A 24993-nucleotide genomic window follows, 5' to 3' on the forward strand; every position below is an offset into this window, starting at 1 on the left:
TTACTTGTCTATCCTTCCTTCCACCCTCCCTTCCTCCTTCCCTTCCTTCCTGCCTCCCTTCCAGTTCCCTCTTTCCTCTTTCCCCCTGCCTGCCTGCCTTCTTTCCTCTTTCCCTATCCTCCTATCCTTCCTTTCTCCCTCCCTCCTTCCCTGCCTCCCTTCCAGTTCCATTCTTCCCTCCTTCCTTCTGCCTCCTTCCTGCCTGCTTGCCTTCTTTCCTCTTTCCCTCTTGCTTGTCTATCCTTACTCCCTCCTCCCTTTCTTCCCTCCCTCCCTGCCAGCAGCTCCTCCAGCATCCCAGCTGGAAGCAGCAGCACAACAGTCGCCGTTACCAGGGGCGAAGGGGTGGCGGTGGCAAGATTGGGCGACCGCCGCCCCTTTGTCCCTTCCCCAACAGCGGCTGTTGCGCTTCCGCTTCCAGACGGAATGTTGGCGGTGGAGCTGCTGGCGGGGAGGCGAGCTACCTGCATAAAGACGCCGCCGAGGGCATGGCAGAATATATCCCGGCTTGAAGTGGTAGCGCTGGGGACTGCTCAGAGACTCATCAGAGCCGCGGGCTGGAGCTGTGCAAAAAGTCTGCTTGGGCTGGGGGGGGAGGGAGGGAAGCCTGGGACAGCCATGCTTCCCTCCCTCCCACCCCCGCCCGAGCAGGCTTCTTGCACAGCTCCAGCCCGCGGCTCTGATGAGTCTCTGAGCAGTCCCCAGCGCTGCCACTTCAAGCCGGGATATATTATGCCTCGCCCACGCCGCCGCCGTTGCACCCAGATGGAAAGGGAGCCTTCGCGCCCCCCTTTACGGAGCTTCGCGCCCCCCCAGGGGGGCGCGCCCCACTATTTGAGAACCGCTGCTTTAACTGATTGGATACAAGAATCTCTACAAATACTTTATATATTATTTATGAATCAATTATTTTTATGTCACTTCTAATGAACTCCAATTAATTCTAAAGTGTCAAAATCTCTTATATAGCTTGATGATGTTTCTAAGCTTTCCCTATTTTAATTAGAGTTATAGGGTCTGTCAGGGCCACTGAGTTCCAAATTCCCCTAATATTTCTAAAATAAAGTACAGTATTTCATGCAACTTAAAGCTAGTATTTACAATCCACATGAATTAGAATACAGTTTCTTAAAGCATTGATTTATGTATACCAGTGCTTCTCAATTATTTTCTGTCATGCCCCCCCTAGGAAGAAAACATTTCCCCCCCCGCGCGCGACTGTAAATAGTATAATTTGTCTATAAAATTGTTATAAGTACACCTCTGCATAACATAGCACACCGGTCTTTCCTCGTCTCCCACTGTAGTCACATGCTTTCTTTCCTCTTTTCCTCTTACTTGTCTATCCTTCCTTCCACCCTCCCTTCCTCCTTCCCTTCCTTCCTGCCTCCCTTCCAGTTCCCTCTTTCCTCTTTCCCCCTGCCTGCCTGCCTTCTTTCCTCTTTCCCTATCCTCCTATCCTTCCTTTCTCCCTCCCTCCTTCCCTGCCTCCCTTCCAGTTCCATTCTTCCCTCCTTCCTTCTGCCTCCTTCCTGCCTGCTTGCCTTCTTTCCTCTTTCCCTCTTGCTTGTCTATCCTTACTCCCTCCTCCCTTTCTTCCCTCCCTCCCTGCCAGCAGCTCCTCCAGCATCCCAGCTGGAAGCAGCAGCACAACAGTCGCCGTTACCAGGGGCGAAGGGGTGGCGGTGGCAAGATTGGGCGACCGCCGCCCCTTTGTCCCTTCCCCAACAGCGGCTGTTGCGCTTCCGCTTCCAGACGGAATGTTGGCGGTGGAGCTGCTGGCGGGGAGGCGAGCTACCTGCATAAAGACGCCGCCGAGGGCATGGCAGAATATATCCCAGCTTGAAGTGGCAGCGCTGGGGACTGCTCAGAGACTCATCAGAGCCGCGGGCTGGAGCTGTGCAAAAAGTCTGCTTGGGCTGGGGGGGGGAGGGAGGGAAGCCTGGGACAGCCATACTTCCCTCCCTCCCACCCCCGCCCGACCAGGCTTCTTGCACAGCTCCAGCCCGCGGCTCTGATGAGTCTCTGAGCAGTCCCCAGCGCTGCCACTTCAAGCCGGGATATATTATGCCTCGCCCACGCCGCCGCCGTTGCACCCACATGGAAAGGGAGCCTTTGCGCCCCCCTTTACGGAGCCTCGCGCCCCCCCAGGGGGGCGCGCCCCACTATTTGAGAACCGCTGATGTATACGTACATGAATACATTAATATTGATTAATTGTGGAAAATAAAACATCCAATAGAGCTAAATCATATTTTTCCTATGTTCAATCATGTCCAATTCTCAGAGACTGCCTGGACCCATCCCTGCAGTTTTCTTGGCAAGGTTTTTCAGAAGTAATTTGCCATTACCTCCTTCCTAAGGCTGAGAGAGAACGGCTGGCCCAAGATACCCAGTGGCTTTGTGGCTAAGGCAGAACTAGAACTCACAGTCTCCTGGTTTCTAATCTGATGCCTTAACCACTACACCATGCTGGGTCTCTGGTAAATAATAAGATAAAGATTAGTTAATAAATAATGTTTATCTGATAATTGAATACCACAGGCTTCAAATTCTGTTTTACTTATCATTAATCTTTTATTTGTTTATTCCCCTCGCCCCAATCCACTCTTTTTTGTTCTGTTCTGTTAACTCCTCTTTTCACTAATTGACTTCGTTAGGCTGATTCCCATGTATTCTGACCTGTACTACTACCCTGTTTCCCTGAAAATAAGATCTCCCCAGGTAATAAGCCCAATTGGGCTTTTGAGCGTATGCGCTAAAATAAGCCCGCCCCAAAAATAAGCCCTCCCTGAAAATATTACAAACACAGTAGCAGCCATGAAGTGACCACGCTCGCCGTCTCCTGCACCTCAAAAATAATAAGACCTCCTTGAAAACAAGGCTATAAGCCCCTTCGGAGAAACACAGTATCGTCTTTTTAGTCTTTTTTTCTGTTATTATGGAGCTGTTTGGTGGTTGTTGTTGTTGTTGTTTTTGCTGAGGGGCATATTATAAGTATGTTTATAAGTTTGTCCAGAAAATTCCCTTCTCTTTATTTTGTAATTTTCTGTAGTCCAGTTCATGTGCTTAAGTAAGAAGTGGATCAACTGTGGAAGGTACAATGCTTCAGTCAGGTTCAGTATTTAGAGATTTTCCACATCTTTCTTTGTCATTAATGCCAAATGGTTCACAGATAGTTTTTAGGAAAATACATATAAAATATGTGACTCTGTGCCTTTTTTTTCAAGCTGTTAGCTACACATCTACTAATGGACTTTAATAAATGAACCATGCCTTTTTGAGGCCAATATTATACATAGTCATTAGAACAAAGAGAAGTTTTGTGTCAGGATTCTTAATATCCTGTGTCTTAAAAGCCCCATCTCCCGCAAAATATTATTCCTTTTTACATATGGGGTCTATGTTTTCCAGCACTGAAGATAATTTTTTGCTTTGCACTTAGTTAATCCAGGAAATATTTTATAAATGTATCTCTCCGTTCCAGACTTCTGACAATTGAAGTCCATGCATTTAAAGTTACTGGGATTGAGAAAAACTATTATATAAACTTTAACCTCCATGATAGACCACCTATATAATCAGCCAGTATCTAATTATATGCCTAGTGGCATTTTCCATGGTGTGGTTAAAATTACTTGAGAAAGGATGAGCTGTCTCCCTTCTCCCATGTTATCTATGAACACATAGATTTTTGCCTGTATTACCCTCCATTATGTACATGCTTAAATAATGATGACTTGTAAAGCTGCAAACCATTATAATGGAAGATACAATATATGGAAAAGTATTGCTATTTTCAAAGACATCTGAAATTCCAAGATACTTGGAACATGAAAAAGAAATGAATACAGATTGATAGAAATAGGAACTAAATGCTTTATTTAACTTGTTCTGTTCAATTACTAACTAAAACAGTGAAGTACATTATCAACAGCTTTCATAATAAAGCCTTACCCAAGATGTTAAACAGGTCAAAAATTTTATTTCAAACCCAGTAAAGAGCAAATCCTTGTTTATAACAACAATGGTACACATGGGTGGTAGTGTAAAGTATTTTTGCTCTAATTGCTGGTCATTCATTTGAACTATTTATAGTTTGAATTTAGGACTAAATGTATGTACTTTGCATAAGTCTCCATAAAGTTGAACTATTTATAGTTTGAATTTAGGACTAAATGTATGTATTTTGCGTAAGTCTCCATAAAGTTCTAGAATAAAACATCTATAAAATCAAAAGATTAAAAATGAAATGATGAACATATAGGATATAGGCATGTATATTCATGCTATTATTTGCATCAGCTACTAAGACCTCTGTATTTTCAGGAAAGCAGTTTGGATAGAGGAAGCATATACTGACAACTTGTTTGTGTGTGTGTGTGTGTGTGTGTGTGTGTGTGTGTGTGTGTGTGTGTGTGTTGGGATTTTTGCCTCTAAATTTTGTTTCAGAGTTAAGTTGGAGGAAGTTGGTTTAGTATCTGATCTTGGTTGCAATTATATAGTACTGTGTAGCCCAAATCTTTCTGAAGAAGTAATAATAAGAACTAACAGAGACTTCCACAACCAGTTAACTTAGTTTACCTGGCTATACAAAAGTATTGAACCAAGTTTCTGACTAGTATTTTCAACTAATAAAGTAATTTGAAATTAGGATTACTAGTTTATTTAACAGGAAAAGATAGATAGAAATGGGCAAACAATTCTTGAAATGAAAGAAGATAATGATTTTACTCCAAGGTAGGCATGCATTTTCTTGTCTTTATATATTATCTGCAAATAGGGTGAGCAATGATATGTCAGGTTTGCTAACGGCATCAAATTATTTACAGCAGATCATATCCCTAAACTGGGAGTATAGGCATTAAAAAGAGAAATGATATAGAACTGAAATAATGAGTGCTTATAAAAAATCTCAGGGTAGAAGTAATTGACTCCTGAAAGGCATGTTGGGCTTTTGAGTGACAACTACACATTCATCTGAAAAGAAAAGGTCAGCTGAAGTCTCCAAGTTGTCTTCAAAAGTAGATTGATATAAAGATCATTAGTGATTTATGACATGCAACTGAGAGCAGGCCTATTTTATATATATATATATATATATATGCTGGTTTTGTTGTATTCGGGTCTTTTCCCGTGTAAGGTTGAGATTGTCTTTGCAACGTTTCGGCAGGATCACACCTGATGGCAGGTGTGATCCTGCCGAAACGTTGCAAAGACAATCTCAACCTTACACGGGAAAAGACCCGAATACAACAAAACCAGCATACCTACACCCGTGAAAATCTACGAAAACATATATATATATATATATATATATATATATATATATATATATATATATATATATATATATATATATATATATATATATATATATATATATATATATATATATATATATATATATATATATATATATATATATATATATATATATATATATATATATATATATATATATATATATATATATATATATATATATATATATATATATATATATATATATATATATTGTTGTGCGTTCTTACCCTGAGAGTAAAGGTGATATTTAAGGGCTAGTGCTTTTTAGCCTGCAGCCATGGAAGGAGGCTAAGCATGGAGGCTGATTCAGGCCAAGTACAGTTAAAGAGGAAGCAATCTGTATTTCATACTATTTAACTAATTTTTTTGTTGACAAGAAACGCCCAGAGCTCTAATTGATATTATGTTTATATTTCTGACCAATACCATTGAAGTCAATGCTCAATCCAAAAGTTGGAAAAAGTGAGAAAAGGTTGTAAGAATCTATACCTATTAATGTCTATTTATAAGAATTACCTTGTAAAAAGACCTTTACGTGAATCTTTGTTGTTTGTCAGTGATTTAAAATACTTTTTAAAGGACTATGAGGAAAAACTTGCAAGAACTTGTTACAAAAAAACATGAATGGGAGGTAGATAATTTACGGGTTTTGATCATATAATTTTATTGTAGAATGTAAATTAGGGGGTGTCTCAGAGACTTGCTTGAACATACGAGTCTCCAGAGTTCATGATGTTCATGGAGAATTATGTTCCTTTGTTTTCCATTTACTAATTCCCCAATTCCCATCCTCCAATCTCCCAGTAAATCTTGTGGTTATGGCAGAAGATAAGGGAAGAATTTTCTCCTTCTCGGTAGCAATTTGCTTCTTGCTACTCTTCAAAAATATTGTTTTGATAGAAGTTATGACCATGCTTAATAAAAAGCTGGTTGCCCAGGACAGAATTTTTTGCAACTCAGGCCTGAAAATGATACTTAATTGTGATCTGATTTGAGAATGGGAAGCTGCTATTATTTCTACCTTTTCTCTGTTAAAGGTGCTGAACTTTTGTTCTATTCCAACAGCAGAGTAGCCAAAATCTTGTGATATCAAGGTTGATACTAATAAAATATAAATATTGTCCAAAAAAGTGGCTAAAATTTGTGATATAGCACATTGTTAAATACAGGTGAACATATTTATATAGTAAGTCATAAATCCTCTTAGCAATCTAGTTCTTTTTGTCTACTTGGTTAATATTTTATTTATTTTATTATTTTATTAAATTTGTTAGCCGCTCCCTCTCCACAAAGGGACTCGGGGCGGCGTACAATAAATAAAAACACATATTATAAAATTACACATTGTACGGAGGAGGTATAAAACACAATACAATCATTATAATAACATATAAATATTAAAATAAGTTAAATGGCTTAGGACCTAGTTACTTGCGGGATCGTATTCTGCCCCATACATCCCTGCGACCAATTCGCTCACACAGAGAGGGGCTCCTCCAGGTGCCGTCCGCTAGACAATGTCGTGGGGCGGCGCCTAGGAGTAGAGCCTTCTCTGTGGCGGGCCCAGCCCTGTGGAATGACCTCCCTCCGGATATTAGGAATACCTCTGACCTCCGCTCCTTCCGTATTAAGCTGAAGACCCACCTATTTCAAGCAGCTGGCCTGGCTCAACTCTGATCTAACCATATCGCTCCTGACGGGTTTTTAACTGGGTATTTTAATTATATTTAATTTCTAGGGGTTTTAAATACTGTATTTTAATTGTTTTATCAATCGACCTCCTCCTTGTGTATGTTTCAGTGTATGTCTTTGTTATATGTTTGTTTTGTTTACATATTTATTTCGTATGTTTCGTTGTACGCCGCCCCGAGTCCTTCGGGAGAGGGTGCGGCTAAGAAATAAATATATTATTATTATTATTATTATTAAATTAAAACCCCAATGGAAATTACAAGTTTAAAAATTGCCAGGAGGAATAAAATGGAGCTATGGTTGAGCCAGGCCTGCTAGTTGAAAAAGGTGGGTCTTGAGTTTTGAACGGAAGGAACGGAGGTCGGTGGTAATCCTAATATCCGGGGGGAGGTCATTCCAGAGGGCTGGGCCCATCACAGAGAAGGCCCTACTCCTGGGTGCCGCCCTCTGGCACTGCTTAGTGGACGGCACCCGGAGGAGTCCCTCTCTGTGAGAGCGAATTGGTCGTAGGGATGTATGGGGCAATATGCCTAGGGTAGTAACCTTTTCCGAGTGAGTGTCCAAAGTGCATGTGTGAACCTGCCCAAACCCCCAAAATGCAAGGCGTGAGCAGCCCCACACATGTGCCCCGCACCCCGTAAATGCATGCCTCCTGCAAATGCATGCGTGACTCCCCCACATGTGCCCCGCTCCCATGCATGCGCACATGCTCCAATGAGACCCAATGACCAGCTGGCCAGCGGGAGGCATGCGCACATGCACAGTGGAACTGAACTAGGGTGATGGCTCGCGTACCCACAGAGAGGGCACTGCGTGCTACTGGTGGCATGCATGCTATAGGTTTGCCTTCATGGGACTAGGGAAACGGCTCAGCTTATGACCACAAGTGAGCCCAAAATTTCTGTTGCCAAGTGAGGCAGTTATTAAATGAGTTTTATCTCATTTTATGACCTTTCTTGCCACAGTTATTCAGTGAATTACTGCAGTTCTTAACACAGTTGTTAAATAAATCTGGCTTCCCCGTTGACTTTGCTTGTCAGAAGGTTGCAAAAGATGATCACATAACCCCAAGATACAGTGACCGTCATAAATACAAGCCAATTGCCAAGTGTCCGAACTTTGATTGTAATCATGGGGATACTGCAATGAACATAACTGTGAAAAATGGTCGTAAGTCACCTTTTTCAGTGCTGTTGTAAGTTCGAGCGGTCACTAAATGGAAGGTTGTGATCAAGAATTATTTGTACTCTGTCCCAGTATATTTCTTCAGAACGGAGCAGACAAATGTCTGCAGGATCCCCAGTAAAAAGAGTACTAGAGGAACCATTTGGCTCAAGGACTTCACAGAGACATCTCCACAAGGACATATAGGCTGAGGTAGCAGCATATTTTTTATAATACCCTGACAGGGCTGTGTGGGGCAATATGTCCAATCTGGCAAGAAGAAAGGCCATCAAAATTTCAGAACTGGGATTGGGGAAAGATATACAGTATGCCATGATATTTGATTTTATGAAAAAATAATTGCCCCATCGTATTTTCTGATCTTTTACTTAAACTTCATCAGATCCTATTTATCTGTATCGTGATCATATATAAAGGGGTCTGAACAATTACACCAAAATTTAATCCTTGTTTCATATCCTCATTGCTCCTACCCACACGTACCTTTTCCAGCTGTTTCAGAGAGGATTTCAACTCTGCTCTTGCCTCGGGTCCTCTGAAGAAGCCCCGCCCAAATGAGTGCCCTCTACTATGAGGCAGGAGAACTGCGTGCCTCACCAACGTCAGGAATTTTTAGGCTTTTAACCCTTGCTTAACTCTGCTCAAGTGATCATAAAACGCCTAAAGTCAGACTAGATGAGGCATGCAGTTCTCCTGCCTCATAGTAGAGGGCGTTTTTTAGAGGCTTTTTTAAACAGTTAAGCAGAGTCATCCAAGGTGAGGCAGCAAATAGCTCAGCCTGACCTCAGCTCTCGCCTTTTTCCTTTTTCATTTTTTTTCTTTTCATGATGACAGTGGTGAGGCTGTGCCTCCCCTGCCTCCCCTGACTGCACATCACTGCTTTAAAGACAACGTAGAAGATAACAATTTGCTACAAAAAGCATATGGCCTAGTTGTTGACAAGTATTATTCACCATGAGCATATTATGTCTGTTCTTAAAGCTGCCCAGAGAATTTCAGTTGAGAGGGATGGTTTAATCTACAAAGCTGTGTATATTTTGTCACTCCACCTCCAACTGGTCATCTAGCCTGGCCATCAGGGGAAAACCCCTTAAACTTTTGTTGAAATGGGCGGGCGGGCGGGTTGGTGGAAATGAAACCAGAAGTTTCTATTATAGAATAATCTCCCCTTAGATGTTACGTTAGCCCCAACTATGGTTGCTTTCTGGAAGGTGGTAAACTGAGTTTCTTTTAGAGGGCTTTTGAGAATCTCTTATTGTATGTAGCCATGGAAGCACTGTGGCTAGTATTATTGAAGGAATGCTTACAGGTGTTTAAAGTGGTTAGTTAATGGATATTATTGTGGATATTGTGTAATGTATATTACTGAATTTAAAGGCTCGTTTCTTTTCCATTCTGACATATTACATGATCTTATCACTTGAAACTTTGGTATTATTAACTCAGGCATTCTTGTTTTGAATCAGTAGGATATTTATATGCAGAAAATCCAAAAGGGATGAATAATGAGTGGGTTTTTGGTTGCATTTCCAATTATTTTGTCAAATTGTTGGAACAGATATAATATGCAGACTGTAAACTTTATTAAATTAGTTTTAATTCCATGGTTGGTTTAGGTGGTTGGTCTTTTTCTTTTGTTTCCCAGCAGATACTGAGTTTGCTTTAACACTAAATGGTCTGGTGTGTTTATCAGGGATTTTCCACACTTTTTAAAAATCAGGATTTCAAACGTTCACAGCTTGCTATCACGTTGTTAGTATTTTCCATTGATCTGTTTGGGTCAAATAATTTTTAAACAGGAAAAAAATAATTACGGCTATAAAACAAACTCGTGGTTGTGTAGCTTTTGATCATTTTCCATGCAGGACAGACTGAGAGATCATGTTCCATTTTTAATGGCATTCTAGGACGAGTTTGAGGAGCTATTAAATGACAAGGCACAATACAGAGCTCTAATTTGAAAACTCTTGAGTTATTTATTTATTGGGCTGGTTGGTTCCCATGAATTATTTTGAACATAATGATCTTCAGAAGTGGGTTTTATAGGGCTGATTTCATCTCTGTGGCTACAATCCCAGTTAAGGTTAGTTAGAAAGTCTTAGGGTGAGCTGCGTGAACAAAGTTTTGATTCTCCATGATACTCATTACTTTGTCTCATAAAATTTAAACATGCTGTTTTTGGCAAGATAGTTAAATTCCCATGCCAGTAGAGTTTCTATTGGACTTCTTTTTAATAAGCGCTTTCAAATGGTAAGACAAAATAGCTGCATTTGGTGATACAATTGCTTGTAGCACTTGTTCTTGCCTTTAATAACTTCTTCTTCTTGTGCCATATCCGTCATCAGATGTTGGCCATCATAACTAAATAACTTAATAACTAAAGAGGACATTCAGAGTTTATATGATCATTTTGGTGCTTAGTGCATAGATATATAGTACTCCATCTGCAACTTTCCAAAACATTTCAACATTTGGCATTTCGGTGCACTGAGGTACTGTTATAGCTATATACCCATGATGGGGAACCTATGGCAGCTCTTCTGATTTCTGGCACATGCATACGCACCAGCCAGCTGGTCTTCACGCATGCTGGAATGCCAGAAATCCAAAGACCAGCTGGACAGTGTGCATGCATGCACCGGCCACCTGGCCATCTGATGCTCTGGTGCATGCAAAGATGAGCTGGCCAACTGGTCTTTGGATTTCCAGATCTCCGGTGTGCCCATGCATGCACACACATTTCCCAGTTTGGGCACTCAATGCCAAAAAGGTTCGCCATCACTGCTATATATTATTCAAAATAAATGACTGGATGTGAAATAAATATGTTAACAATGTTTTAGAAGGAGAAGCAGCGGCATCCTCATTTACACAGGCCTCTTTCCCAGAAACTGAACAATATTTAATTTTGCATTGTAAATTTTGATAGTAATCTGAGGAAAGGTCTAGTAGTGTTAGGTTGACCTTATTTTATTGGCAAGTTCTGTACCATGATTTGCAAACAGACAGAATTCAAGTAAAATAGTTCAGCACCTTTGTTTCCAAATCCTATTAGAAAAATTAGGTTAGCCATGCCAAAATCCAATTTACATTTTGATGGATTTCTTATTGTCATACTTGAGTGATCATTATCTGCAGTCCAGTTTCAATATAGTACAATACAGTTTCTGTTTCTTTGTTTTACGTAAAGAATAGAGCAATCTGTGTTTTCTGATACTTCATTTTTTTATAGTAAACTATCTTTGCTTTCACACAGTTCTGTATCTTTTCCTCTGGAAGCAGTTGTTAAACTCTTAAATGAATAGAATGAAAAACATAAAATGCCCCAGAAATAAAAAGCAGAACTTGACAATATTGAATTAAAAATAAAACCTTGTCAGTAAAATTGGATATTTGGTCCAAATGATTAGTTTCAGTTTCTTGATAGGCATGATTACAAACTGCCTTCAAATTGGGACTAATGTGAGGAAAGAGAATTATGAATTCCTTTATAAAGTACCATTTAAAAAGTCTTATTATGCTTATCAATAGTTGAAGCTCTCTATTTTGGTTTTTAGAGCAAGCTTATTTCATGCTGGTAGAACCAAATTTGTATTGTATTTCAAATTTGGAAAGATCTAGCATTGTTATTAGCTTATTTTTCCACTCACTGACTCAGATTCTGGGTATGTTTGTATATGTAGCAATAGTTTCTCCTTTATGAAGTTTCTTAAATCTTTGCTACAAGGCAACTTGTGAATAAAAACAAAAGGTCACTGGGAAGTTTCAGGAAACCCTGGGGATATTGTTACAGTGACTTAATACAATAACATATTTTAAGAGGACAGATCTTAAGAATGAGGTCATAAGATAATGTAATGGAAATGAAAAGTAAAGGTGTACACTGTAGCATTTAGATGCCATGGACCTTAATTGTTAAAACCCTCCAGTATGTAGATATATAATTACATTTACCTAAGGTCACCTTTTTTCTTAACTGCAAGTAAAATTATAGTTTAATGAGGAAAACAGACAAAACAGTTATTTTACAGGGAGAATTGATGTATGACAGTTATCTAGCAATAATTGGATAAGAATCCTCATGTCCAGTTATTGAGCTAAAAGTTGCACTATTGTAGCTTGCTTCCATGTATGAAAAGTCTTGATGTTTCAACAGGTGGCAACGTATGGCTGTTAAAATGTAGGTTTGGAAAGACAGCAGCAAACCCTTTTCACATTGTTGGCAGGAAAACTGCATAGACATATTCATGGAGTTTGCTGTTTGAAACTGTTGGTAGAGTAGAATGCAAGTAGAAATATTGAAGTTGGGTACTCAGACTGAAAAAGCAGGAAGCAGAGACCATAAAAGAACAGTGTAAAAGTTTTGGAAATCTACTTGTCAAGACTCATGCTAATGCCGTGGTGGCACAGGGATTGGAATGCAATATTGCAGGCAAACTGCCCACTGCCAAGAGTTCAGTCCTGACCGGCTCAAGGTTGACTCAGCCTTCAACCCTTCCGAGGTGGGTAAAATGAGGAGTCAGATTGTTGAGAGCAATATGCTGACTCTGTAAACAGCTTAGCCTTAGAGAGTGCTGTAAAGTACTATGGAGTGGTATGTAAGTCTAAGTGCTATTGCTACCTTGGCAGATACTCGCAATCAGAAAAGCAGGATTTTCACTGAGTGTTCTTTAACCAAATGTATTGAAAGGATTCAGAAATCTTGGCAAGTGGATATGTTTACTTTAGAACTCAATTATTTTTAGCTGAATTAGGAAATGATTTCTTGATTTCCCTAGCCACTTTTTGATATGCTAGGAAAGTAGCTATCCATTTTCTTGGTAAAAGAAAAACTGTGCAGATCTTCTGGGCTTATAATATTTTGCAAACTACCAATTTCTTTCCCAGAATATGAGAAAACCATTCCAAAAGTCCTGCTTTATTAAATATTCTAAAGATGTTTAAGAGTGTAGGGTAGTTTTGCTGCAGGAACTTCGTTGCTCTCTGTGGTATATGACTGATGTTATCTGGTCTTGAAAACTAAACATGTCGAAACTGATGAAAAATTAGATGGTAATACCAAAACTGCAGGTTGGACTTGATGAAAAAGGCAATGGCAAATCACTTCCATACTTCTACCAAGAAAATGAATGAGTTCATGAAATCCCCAGGAGGTGAACTTAATTTTAAGGAAATGTTACTTTTAATCAAAGAGGTTATAAAAACAGTATAGTGAGATAGAGTTCTACTTCTTGATTCATTTATAGTTCTTATTCATCTCTCCCCAAATGCAGTCTCTATGTTCATATACTTTGCACCTGTTCATGCAAACAAATTCCCAAGAATATATTCTAGTATATCATATTATACATTATGTGTAACTAGAGAGCTAAATAGACAGTTGAATATTCTGTTCTTTACAAGTTGACAATAATTACATTTATGTTGCGTTTTTGAAACATTAAAAACATTAATTTGCTAGCTCTGAAATAATTACATTTTCACCAGAAATCTGCTTAAGTTTTATGAAACCCAGGTATGTTTCATAACATGGGGGGGGGAGAATTACTATAGGAAGATGTCATTGATTTTATTGGGTATTTAAAGGAGATGATTAAGCTGTCACTAGGGGTGAAATCCGAATACATTTGCAACTTGAAAAACATACAGGGTATAGTCTTAGCAGCACAGTATGTTCAGTCTTTGAGAGCATTTCTTTCGTATTGGTGAACAGATAAAGTATTGTTATCTCCCATAATAGAAGGCCTGTTCGGGATGGACTCACTGAAGGGATTACAGTAATATAGAGTGAAATTGATCTGGCAGAGACTCATTTTACACAGTTAAAGGTAGCTTCATTTTCTGGGGAAGAAAAGAGCAGGCAACATTAAGGCACCCTTTTCATTTATTTCATAGGATTACCTTGATTGTATCACTGACCAATCCAAGCTGTCTTTGGGTACAGAGGAGCGATCGGCTTTGTTTGGAAACATAAAAGATATTTATCATTTCAATAGGTAAGTAAATATTAAAGTGAAAGCATATGTAGAAATGACACATTAAAGCCTTTCCTGTTTTTTTTCCTTTCCAGGAAGATTAAAGGATGAAAGTTGAACAAAATGAATAAAGAAAACTGGGGAGGGCAGTACTTGAAACAGATTAACAGTATTATAATCTTCAGAGTGAGGGTAAAAAAGGGTGATAAAAGACATTTCCATAGCTGTATCGTGTCTCCTTGTGACATTCCTTCATATTGTTAGTGATTTAAAATGTTGTTACCGTGTTTCCCCGAAAATACAACATGTCCTCATAATACAGCCATGCCACATTTTTCTGGTGGGCAAAAATATAAGCCCCCCTGCATATAAGCCCCCTGGACAACCCCCCACCTCCAGCCAGGCAGAGCGCTGCTCACCAAACTAGCAGTATCCCAAAGGTGTCAAGCCGCGGGAACCTGGGGGGAGGCAAAGGTGATCGCGTTGCTTGGCACCTTCGGGATACCGCTAGGTTGGTGAGCAGCGCTGTGGCCAGCTGAAGGGGGTTGCCGGGAGGCTGCTCTCTTGCAAGTGGGCTTCCAAAGAGGCGGGCACAGCGTCATGGGCGAATGGATGTGTTGCGCTGTCGCAGCAGCACAACACAACAGCCATGAAGTGACCACACTCACGAGCAGCCATCCGGCAAACCCCCTTTGCAGCCGGCCGGGCACAGCACCATTCACTGACATAGGGGTATCGCCAAGCTGCATGAGTGCCTGTTTGCTGCCGCCCGGCTCCCGTGGCTTGGCACCTTCCAAATGCCAGTGAATGGCGCTCTGCATGCCTGGAGAGGGGGGTTGCATGAGCAGCTGTTCTGCTCTCGCTCACCCACCTCCCAGCCTCACGATGCATGGCCCAGCTTTCATTACTGAGCCAGGCACTGGTCACTCACACGGCTTGGCGATACCCCTAGGTCAGTGAATGGTGCTGTTTCCGGCTGCAAAGGGGGTTTGCCAGGTGGCTGCTCATGAACGTGGTTGCTTCAGCAGCGCAACACAGCCATTCGCCCATGAGGCTGTGCCTGGCTCTTTGGGAGCCAGCTCGCAAGAGAGCAGCTGCCCGACAACCCCAAAACAATAAACCTTCCCCCCATAATAACGCCCAAGCCATATTTTGTAGGTAAAAAGAAAATAAGACCCTGTCGTATTTTCGGGGAAACATGGCAGTTTAATTTTGAGACTGACCTGTGCATGGCCAGATATTGGAATAAACAGAACCACATGTCAGTGAATGTTTAGGAACATATCTGCTCCTTTTCTGAATGTTGTCTTGCCACAAAATCATCAAAGGCAATGCTTCTAGAAAATTTGTGCAAAGTACTGGGAAGGACTTGGGTATTTTGCAGTTTCAGATTCTTTTATGCCTGTCACTTAATTATGCTACAAAATGGGCCTATTTCAGAGAGGTTATCTCCATTTATTAAAACATGTTTTGCTTTCATTGAAGCTGCAAAGATCCTTCTAAACTCAAATTTGAAGTTTGGGTATTTGCAAATGGCAGCTGGAGAGTTTATATCTATTTTAGTAAATCACCCACAGCCCTATTAAGAAAACGTATACTGGGCATCAAGGATATTTGTCCTCGTCACATCTGGACTGGATTGTGGAACATATTTTGCCTTTGCATACCTTTGATAATGACTTTGATATTTCAGCTGATTTGGTTTTGAAGGAACTAAAGCAGGGCTGTCAAACTCCTGGTGCATGGGCTGGATGTGTCACGCACTGGCCGTGCCCATATCCAGTTTAGCGAAGGGGGGAAAAGTCCCGAAATATCACATGAAGCCACTGTGATGACATGAGTTTGACACCCCTGAACTAAAGCAAAGATAAACTACTTCTTGGAGTGATTAAATACTATTTTAGAGTTTGGTTGTATATACCGGTATACAATCATTTTCAGACTATTCCAGATTGAAAATGGGAGTAGGACCTCTAAATGGCTGTAACAAAGCAAACATTTAATTTAAATTGAGTTAAAATTAAAATGAATTAAAATGAATTATGAAATTGTGAATTTTATTTGTATGGATCCTTTCCATGTATTTAAATGATTCCTTCTCCTATCATATTAAAATCATGCAGGTTGAAATTCTTGAAAACTTTGGGAAGGAACAAAAGTTGTGCTAGATGATGAGATCCTACCTCATCAGCTCTATAATTCATATAATATGAACTCATTCAGATGTGCCCTTATTTTTACTTTTGTAGATATAAAAACTGGATGTTAAATCCTTCTAGCTAGCTAAAAGCCAGAGTCATCTGAACTTCTGAAGGACAGCAGTGGGCAGGCAGGCAGAAATCATTCCTAATTATTGCCACAGAAATTTATACCCCCCAGGTCTCATCAAATTATATAGCTTCAGGGAATTGACCTGATGCCTGGTCATTCTGTGAGAGCAAGAGAGATGGACAGAAATGGTGGGAGATAGGGAGTCCCACCCATTTTTGCTGTTAAGTTTAAAATAAAGAACATACTTTAATTGCCTGCTAAATACGCTTTTTATCTATTGCCAGAATATTAAAATTATCTATAACTTTTATCGCATTTTAATCTGTATGTCACCTCAGGGAAACCATTTTCAACAATATCTCAAATAATTTTATATAAAGAATTAAACTTCACCTCTTAAAGCAAATTAGGCAGCTGTAATAGCTGCATTGTGTCTGCTTTTCATCACCTTTCCATTTGTAAAGGCTTATTAAACTTAGCTCCAAAATATTTAATTTAAAATTAAGTATTTATTTGCCACTTGAATTATTTCATGAACCACTTGTCATAATAATAATAATAATAAATCTTAGCTCAAACCTTTTGGCCAGGTATGCTTTTCAATAGAAATCTGTGGGATCTATGGGACCCATTTTAGATACTGCCTCATTTCCTATTTCCCCTTTTGGGAGGAGTAGCTTTTTTAAAATCAAAACTGGAACATTAGCTATTTTTCATTTTATTTGTGTAGCTAATATTCTGCTTGGAAAATGGAAGAGATTTTTTTTCATTTATTCTGCCACAGTGAAGTTGGCTGACTTGGGAATCTAGATGTATCATAAAAACTAATATTAGCAATGCTTCTTCATAGTTAGTTACATCACAGTTACATCATACTGTGCAACTGTGTCATAATTGGGTGAATGTAAAGACCTTAGAGAACTGGTCACCAAGCATGGGAGTTAAACTGAGCATGTCATAATTAAAGGTAGAAGTAGAATTAACTACAGTAATGAGAACCCTTGTGAATCTATCAGTCCTGCCATATCATGAAAACAGTTGTGTAGCAACACACAAGACAAATATATTGTCCATTTCCTACCTGTTATTCATACAAATCTTGTAGTCAGTGTGCTATAACAATCAAGTATCAGCTTCTCAGAATCACATATATCTTCATATGTTAGGAAATAATTGGGAGGATTACAGTAGATTAAAAAGTTTTTTACATTGTTTCTTTATTTCCAGTTGCCAGCTCAGATTACTTTGGTACCCTCATATAAACATACATATCAGTACATATTTTGCACAAATGCAAAACAGCAAACTAGATGCTGGAGACAAAGGTTAACTGATACATAGCATGAGTAGCTGAGCTTGAAAGAAACAAGCCTGTACATGCTAAATGAATAGTGAGCCATATTTGAGCTTCCAACATACATCAGATCAAATTGTAATTGGTAGCTTATTCACAGATAAAGTGATGATACGGAAACTATCCAGGAGGCTATAGCATCCTAACTATCTTCAGAATCTCAAAACTACAAATTTATGATTTCAATTTAATTTTCCACTTTCCTAAGTTAAAACAAAAGTACTGTATTTTCAAAGGAAAGAGCAATTTGAACATACAGTATTGCAGCATAGACAGCAAAAAGTGTTATGGTGCTTGTGAGCTGAAATGTGTTCAGTGTAGCCAAATCCAACATACCAAATGTTGTTTAAAAAGGAAACCAGTTAGTAAGTTGGTATAAATGTCTGTTACCTGATTTGAAGGGCTTCTGTACATCCCTGAGTACAGAATAGCATTATATGGATGAATGAAAAGTGGATTCATATATTGAGTGAACCTATAATGTGTTTGGTTTGGTTTCCCTTAGCGTGATACAAAAACTCTTTTAATTATGCTATTGACAAAGGGACACTTCGGAGTTGGTTTTCACTAGCTGGGCCGATATGATGTATCCAATAAACATGTTCTTTGAGGGGCCTGCCTGCCTGCCTCGGAGTTCTGATTTCTTTGGATGCGTTACTCAGAATGCTGACATGTAGCCTATTGTAATGTATTTAACAAATTGTGTTCAAACAAACCAAGGCTTAATACATGTGAATCCACTTGAGAACCATTCAGAGCTAGTAGGCAAAAAGACACACATGCAGCCTATTTATTACAAAACAGTTTTGCATGTGCTGCAGGAAGCTGTGTATCATTTCGCTTTCTGTTTCCTAGTATTAAGCAGCGAAAAATCCTTAAGAGCTAAAGAGATGCAGAAAAATGTATATTGGCATTGTGGGAGGAGGCAGTATTGCAATGATGCACATGTGTTGTATATGTACATGTTTTTACAATCATTGTAAAACAGAGCCAGTAGTTGCTTTTTAAAATCCTTATAAGCTGAAGTAGGGAAACAGTAATGCAAACAAGCCAAACAGACATTTATTCACATCATTAATGGAATTATAAAAAGAAAAACTGATAAGAAACCTCAAATTACTTTTTAGCATTATAGTAGGGAACACAATGAATTATGCTAGAATCTTAAATGCAGTGCCAATTTTAACTGTAGGCAGTATATATTGGCATATGATGATAATAATTGCAGTATTGCTCTTTTTTTAACCAGTGAACTTCTGCAAGATTTGGAAAACTGTGAAAATGATCCTGTAGCTATTGCAGAATGCTTTGTTTCTAAGGTAAGTGATTATATTATCTTTTGATGTTAGTAAGATCTTCAGTATTTTGCATTCTCAGAGTATATAAATGGAAGATCATTCCATCAGTTCCCAAATGCCTATAACAAATAAGTCATAGGATACAAATCTTTTTTTTTTACAAATTACTGTATGGACTTAGCTTATATTACCTTTCCACTAAATTTTCCTGAATTGGGGAAACAATATGAAAATATTCCAAGCTTAAGCCATTATTTAATTTTACTTTGGCCCTAGTCTTATTTGAATTGGCTCTTACAAATCTATTAGAATGGATGAGAGTTTAGGTAAAACACATCTCTTTTTTGAATTATTTGATTTTTAAATATGTGCATATTTGATAAAAATAACTGATTCATCTCTTTTTGCTAAAACTTTATATATATATTTCGTTCTTTTAGATATGAACATCTTAAATATTTTTCTCATTAGTTATCTTTTTCTTTTTGTAGACTGATAAAATATTTAACATCATCTCAGTGAGCCATACCGTGCAAAGTTACTGACTAATTATGTTTGGCAACTCCATTTTTTTATTCTTAAAAAGTTATTTGGATTAATGTTACTGCATACATAAACATTATATAAAAGATTAAAAATGGAACGGGGAGGATATCAAACAGCTTAAAATCAGTACTAGTTCCTATTCACCCCAACTTTGCTGTTTCTTTTCTTTTCCTTACCTACTAGATCTCTTCGTAGTATTTTGCAAATATAAAAATGAATATTACTAGATGTTGAATCTGGCTTTCCCTATTGACTTTGCTTGTCAAAATCCAGTAGTAGTTTGAATAGAGTTCATGTTTGGTGTCTGTCTGCCTGTCTGCCTGTCTGCCTGCCTGCCTGCCTGCCTGTCTCTCTCTTTCTTTCTTTCTTTCTTTCTTTCTTTCTTTCTTTCTTTCTTTCTTTCTTTCTTATTGCTTTTTACTTTCTTCTGTCTCTCCTAGTCTGGTAAGGCTGACAAATGTGTTTAAGGCAATGACCCTGTGCATTACAGAAGCAGCAGTCTAGATTTTGTGTTGGGAAATCTTTGACTCTTGCATAAAATTGGTCCTCAGTCTTTGATATGTTTATGTTTAGAAATAAGAGGACAGCTTTGTCCTTTCAGCTGGTCACCAGAGGGGAAATGTTGAAAATAGGCAAGTGTAGGCAATTTGGCTAGTCATCCTCTCCTCTATCTTCCCTTGACAAAGGGAGTTTTTAAGCTTCACACAGTAGTTTCTATTGGCCAGACATATTTATATCTAAAAATAAATGTTGATTTGTAGTTAGTAGCTTTCTTGTTTTAAGTACTGCATTTTGCTAAGGCTTGCATGAGTTGAGGGCTGCAGATTTATGGCTGTCTGTTGGCCACTGTCCATATTACTCAGTTCACCCTGAACATCAAAGAAGCCCTTTTAGGTACTGTATTCAGGAATATATGAAAGTAAAACTAGAAGTGCAGGTTTTAATGAACCCATAAATATCTTTTAATTCAAAGGTTGGCAACTTTGTTCAGCAATCTGAACTCGGTATTCTTTTACCCTGACTTATAGCCTCCTTCCTTTTATAATTTGCAAGGTAAGGGCTGTAAATACAGTAAAAGCACTACATTGCAATGGTTGTGAATAGTCAAAGTACAGCTTATTAGGTTAAGTTTGTGCAACAAAATACTATTTCAAGGTTGCATCAGTACAGCTACATGGTGAATATCTGATTTAAAAGGGGGCAGCACACAAATATTTTACTTTGTTTGAGTCACACGAAGATGATTTTCTCTTTCATTTTGTGAGTTTTGTGAATTCCAATTGACTTGATAACTGAATCTTAACACTGGTACGGATGCCAGAAGACGGCCATATGGTCTACTAATTTGTTTTCCAACACTTTACTGCTACCTCCTATTAGCACTGCCTGCTTGCGGTAAATGCTTTATTCTGATACACCCACCCTTGGCAGTGGTGCAAATCCCAGCGCTATTGGGTATTATGTTATATTCGATATTTGATGATTACATGGAAAAGGAATACTGACAGCATAGTGAACAAAAGTCTCACACAGCTGGTGCCAGAGATCATCAAATGTTGGGCAGCAAGGCCAAAGGTTCTTGTTTATGGATACTTCTGGACAGAGTCACTTTCCATTTTTTAATTTTTAACAGTGGCTCATTCAGAAATGCCAAGTATTAGTAATGGGATGGTTGCAACAATTGAAAACAAGCAGTTTGCAGGCTAAACGCTTTACAAAAGAACTGATAGCTTAAAATCCTAAAAAACCACAGCATTTTAAAATCAGGGGAACAAATTCATCTTCTCTCCTTTTGTATGATCCTCAAATCTGCTCCTTCTGGTGCAGTTTCAAAGATAACCTCACCCCATTTCTAAGAGGTCTATAAGGGGAGTGCATAAGTACACCATTGTGTACCGTCCCTGTCCTACTGTCCCAATTTATTTGTACCCATTTCATTCAAATTCATGCTTATTCTTATGCCTATTATCTTGTAAATGATTGACAAATCAAATCAAATAAATAAATAGATGTAATTTGCCGATATGGTTTGCAAGAAATGTGTTATAGGAGTAGAAATGTGGCTGTGTAATATTGAATGTCAGCTATTATTGATTGATTTTTATTGATGTATATCAGACTAGTTGAGATCATTTCTTAATTTTTTAAAACCTCCTTCCAGTTTGATAAAGTATGAGATTTTTTTTAAAAAATTCACAATTAACAAAAGGGTGTAACAATTTTTAAAATGAATGTTTTTTTAAAAGACCATTCACAGCCAGTGTTTGTGAATATTCAGCATGCTTATATAGTGAAGTAGATATTTTCTGCCTTTTGCTCATAAATGCTTACTTATGTACAGATTGGGCGTGACTTCAGCAATGAACATTTCATTTGGATGATACTGAAGAAATCCCCAACTTCATATATGAAATAACTGAAATGATTCTAACAGCTATAATAACAGGGTGTAATGTCTCTGTTTCAAATTATGGTTAACGTGATTACTACTTCATTGCAGGCAGTAGATTTCTACAGTAGTTGTTAGTTCAAAGCATTATATGTAGGCTGTGATGTAAGCTTATTATGTTTCATGCCAATGAGGGCAGATACATGAATTTGAAGTTTAAACCCAAAGATAAAATATAAGCAGTGGCTATATGGAATTTTAAAAAATTATTAGGTGGGATGGTCACAGATTAAGACAGCTTTTTGAGCTGAATAGTGTTTTTTATTACCATATTTTTAGGAGTATAAGGCGCACCTTTTTCCCTCAAAAAAGAGGCTGAAAATCTGGGTGCGTCTTATACACTGAATACAGCATTTTTTGCCTCCCAAAACCTCACCCCCTTCACCAACATTGCTGTGCATAGCCTCTAGGAAGCTTTTAGAAAGCTCCTGGGGGCAGGGAAGAGCAGAAATGAGCAAGAAATGGCCCATTTTTTGCTCAATTCCCCCCCCCCCGAGCACTTTATAAGCTTCCTAAAGGCTATCCATACCCTTTTTTAAAATGAAAAACAGGCCCGTTTTCATGAAAAATGGGCCATTTTTTGCTCGTTTTTGCCCCCCCCCAGGAACACTCTACAAGCTCCCTAAAGGCTATTCATGCCTTTGGGGGGGGGATGGGGCTGTTTTTGCAAAAAACAGGCCGTTTTGGGGAGGTTTGCAGAGTGCAAAAACTTTTTTAAAAAAATTTCCTCTTCAAAACCTTGCTGCGTCTTATACTCCAGTGCATCTTATACTCTGAAAAATATGGTAACTCTGAAACACTATGCAAAAAAAGATAGGCATGCTATACATGCTCAGATATTGTTGCATATTGAATAATGTTCCATGAATGTTTCTCCTTCTGTTTAGCCACTGTTCCCCAATCAGTTTTGACTAGTTTACACAATTTAAAGTAATTTAGTCCATTAAAACACATCTACAGCCACATATCTACATAAACAAGGGTAAGGCGAACAGCACTTGGTAGCACCTTTTCCAGATGCAACCATGAATGGAATTTCTGTCAAAGCTGTCATCATGAATATTGTAATCTCTCTGTTAATGCACATTGGCTACAGATGGTTGTACTAAAAGAAGACATCTAGATGCGCTAGTGTTAATTAACCTGAGGATTTTTGAGGAATTGGTTTAAGAGAATCTGTACAGGAATAATGCTTTTGATCATCTATATATTTTACATAAAATTGTTACGTAAAATTTTAAGTTAATGTAATTTAATTGTTACCTAAAAGTTAAATAAAATTGTATGTAGTTTTCCTTTCCCAAGGGCTTTCTTCAAGTTGCAAGGATGTAAAACATTCTTTATAAAAGATACTGTATTCTAAATTATATGATCCTTATGGAGGTCAGAGTACGTCACTGTTTTAAAAAAAATAATCTAATAGGTTGGTGGGATGTTTTATTTGTAGCTGAAAACCATCTCTCATTTACTTTTTTATTGGGATAAATGGATGGGTGAAAGCCTTCAGTCACTCATTTTGGAATGGAATGGATTGGCTTTGAAAACATACTTAATCTCTGGGACTGGCCAATATCATTTTATTATGTCAATGTACTGCCTTCTGTGCTCATTACTGATTGATTTCTGGCTGGTTCAAATTAAATCTAGTTAGTCATGTTATCTTATTTTTCTGTGGACCTTCTGTCAAATAGATGTTTCCAGGTTCTAAATAAATCTTTCAATTTGTTTATGTACAGAGTGAAGATTTCCACATATATACACAGTATTGTACCAATTATCCAAGGTAGGAGCAACTTTGTGTGTGCGTGTGTCTGTCTGTCTGTCAGTCTGTCTCTATATCACTCTGTTTCCCATTGTATATTTTCAAAAGATAATATTTGTTAGGGCTTTAGAGCACTTTGAAACTGAAGGCAAACAGGTGCATGGATCTGGGTATATAGCATAGGCCTATGCTTTCATACTTTTCCTTCTATAGTTGCTGAAGAATCCTTAGAAAAGATGTCCTTGGTTTAAGGAGGACCAGAGAGGTGGAACATTTATGGACCCATGGATATACCTTTTTACATTGGAATTCAAAGTCTGAAAAAGCCAAATGAATATTACCTTTTTACATTGCCTAAAATTTGAAATGATCACTTAATCAGAATTAATCTCGTAAAATTTAAGGAAAATTTATGGAAAGTATGGGGGGGGGATTGTAAAGAAAATGGATGCTCCTTTTCATAATGATGTCTGAACATACAAATATGCTAAGCCATTATTATGAGTACAAGAAGTTAAGCAAGATTGATATACTTATTACATATAGTAATAATGAAATATTTGTAGGGTTATTTCCTAAGTTTTGACACAATTGTTCATAAGCTGTTGCTTGGCATTCACCTGCATTTTATGCTCTCTAGTTAATAGTTAATTGTTTTAATTTGTTTTTAATGGATTTTGTTATGTTTGTTTATATATGTTTTAATTCTTTGCTATGTTCACTCTATAAGCCAACCAGAGTCATGTATATGAAGTGGTTGGTTATATAAATTTAATGAGTGGATAAGTAAGTAAACAAATAACTAAATGATGAATGATGAGAATGCATTGTGGCAGATAGGAGGAATCTTTAAAGTAGCATTTCTGTTAGATATTGTTTGGTTCAACTATGGTGGCTTCTTAGGTCAATATCTTATAATTGTATGGGACTTTCCATCTTTAAAATGTCTTCCTAATTTCCTTGTCCTTCAACAAGTATGAATTAAGCTTGTGTACGGAAGATGATAGACAGCGTTTGTGTGAGGCAAATAAAAAGGAGGGAAAAAGTAAGATTCTTGTATTGATTTGCTTCTACAGGCTTTTTAAAAAAAGGTTTCTGCCCCATTTTCCCCAAAAGAGAGAAGCATTGGAATGGGGTGGTGATTCCCCCCTGAT

The 24993-nt window shown here is 38.3% G+C and overlaps 1 protein-coding gene across 1 annotated transcript in view; it reads left to right on the forward strand.

Annotated features, from left to right (window-relative positions):
- Positions 1-24993, forward strand: part of PLEKHG1 (pleckstrin homology and RhoGEF domain containing G1) — an 85083-nt gene that overhangs the window by 36013 nt on the left and 24077 nt on the right. Inside the window, exons 3-5 of the mRNA XM_081941337.1 lie at positions 14080-14180; positions 19034-19103; positions 23814-23860. Coding sequence (XP_081797463.1) covers positions 14080-14180; positions 19034-19103; positions 23814-23860 — 218 coding nt within the window. The remainder of the gene's footprint in view (positions 1-14079; positions 14181-19033; positions 19104-23813; positions 23861-24993) is intronic.

The sequence above is a fragment of the Natrix helvetica genome (genome assembly GCF_964273705.1).
Source record: "Natrix helvetica genome assembly, chromosome: 2".
NCBI lineage: Eukaryota > Metazoa > Chordata > Lepidosauria > Squamata > Natricidae > Natrix > Natrix helvetica.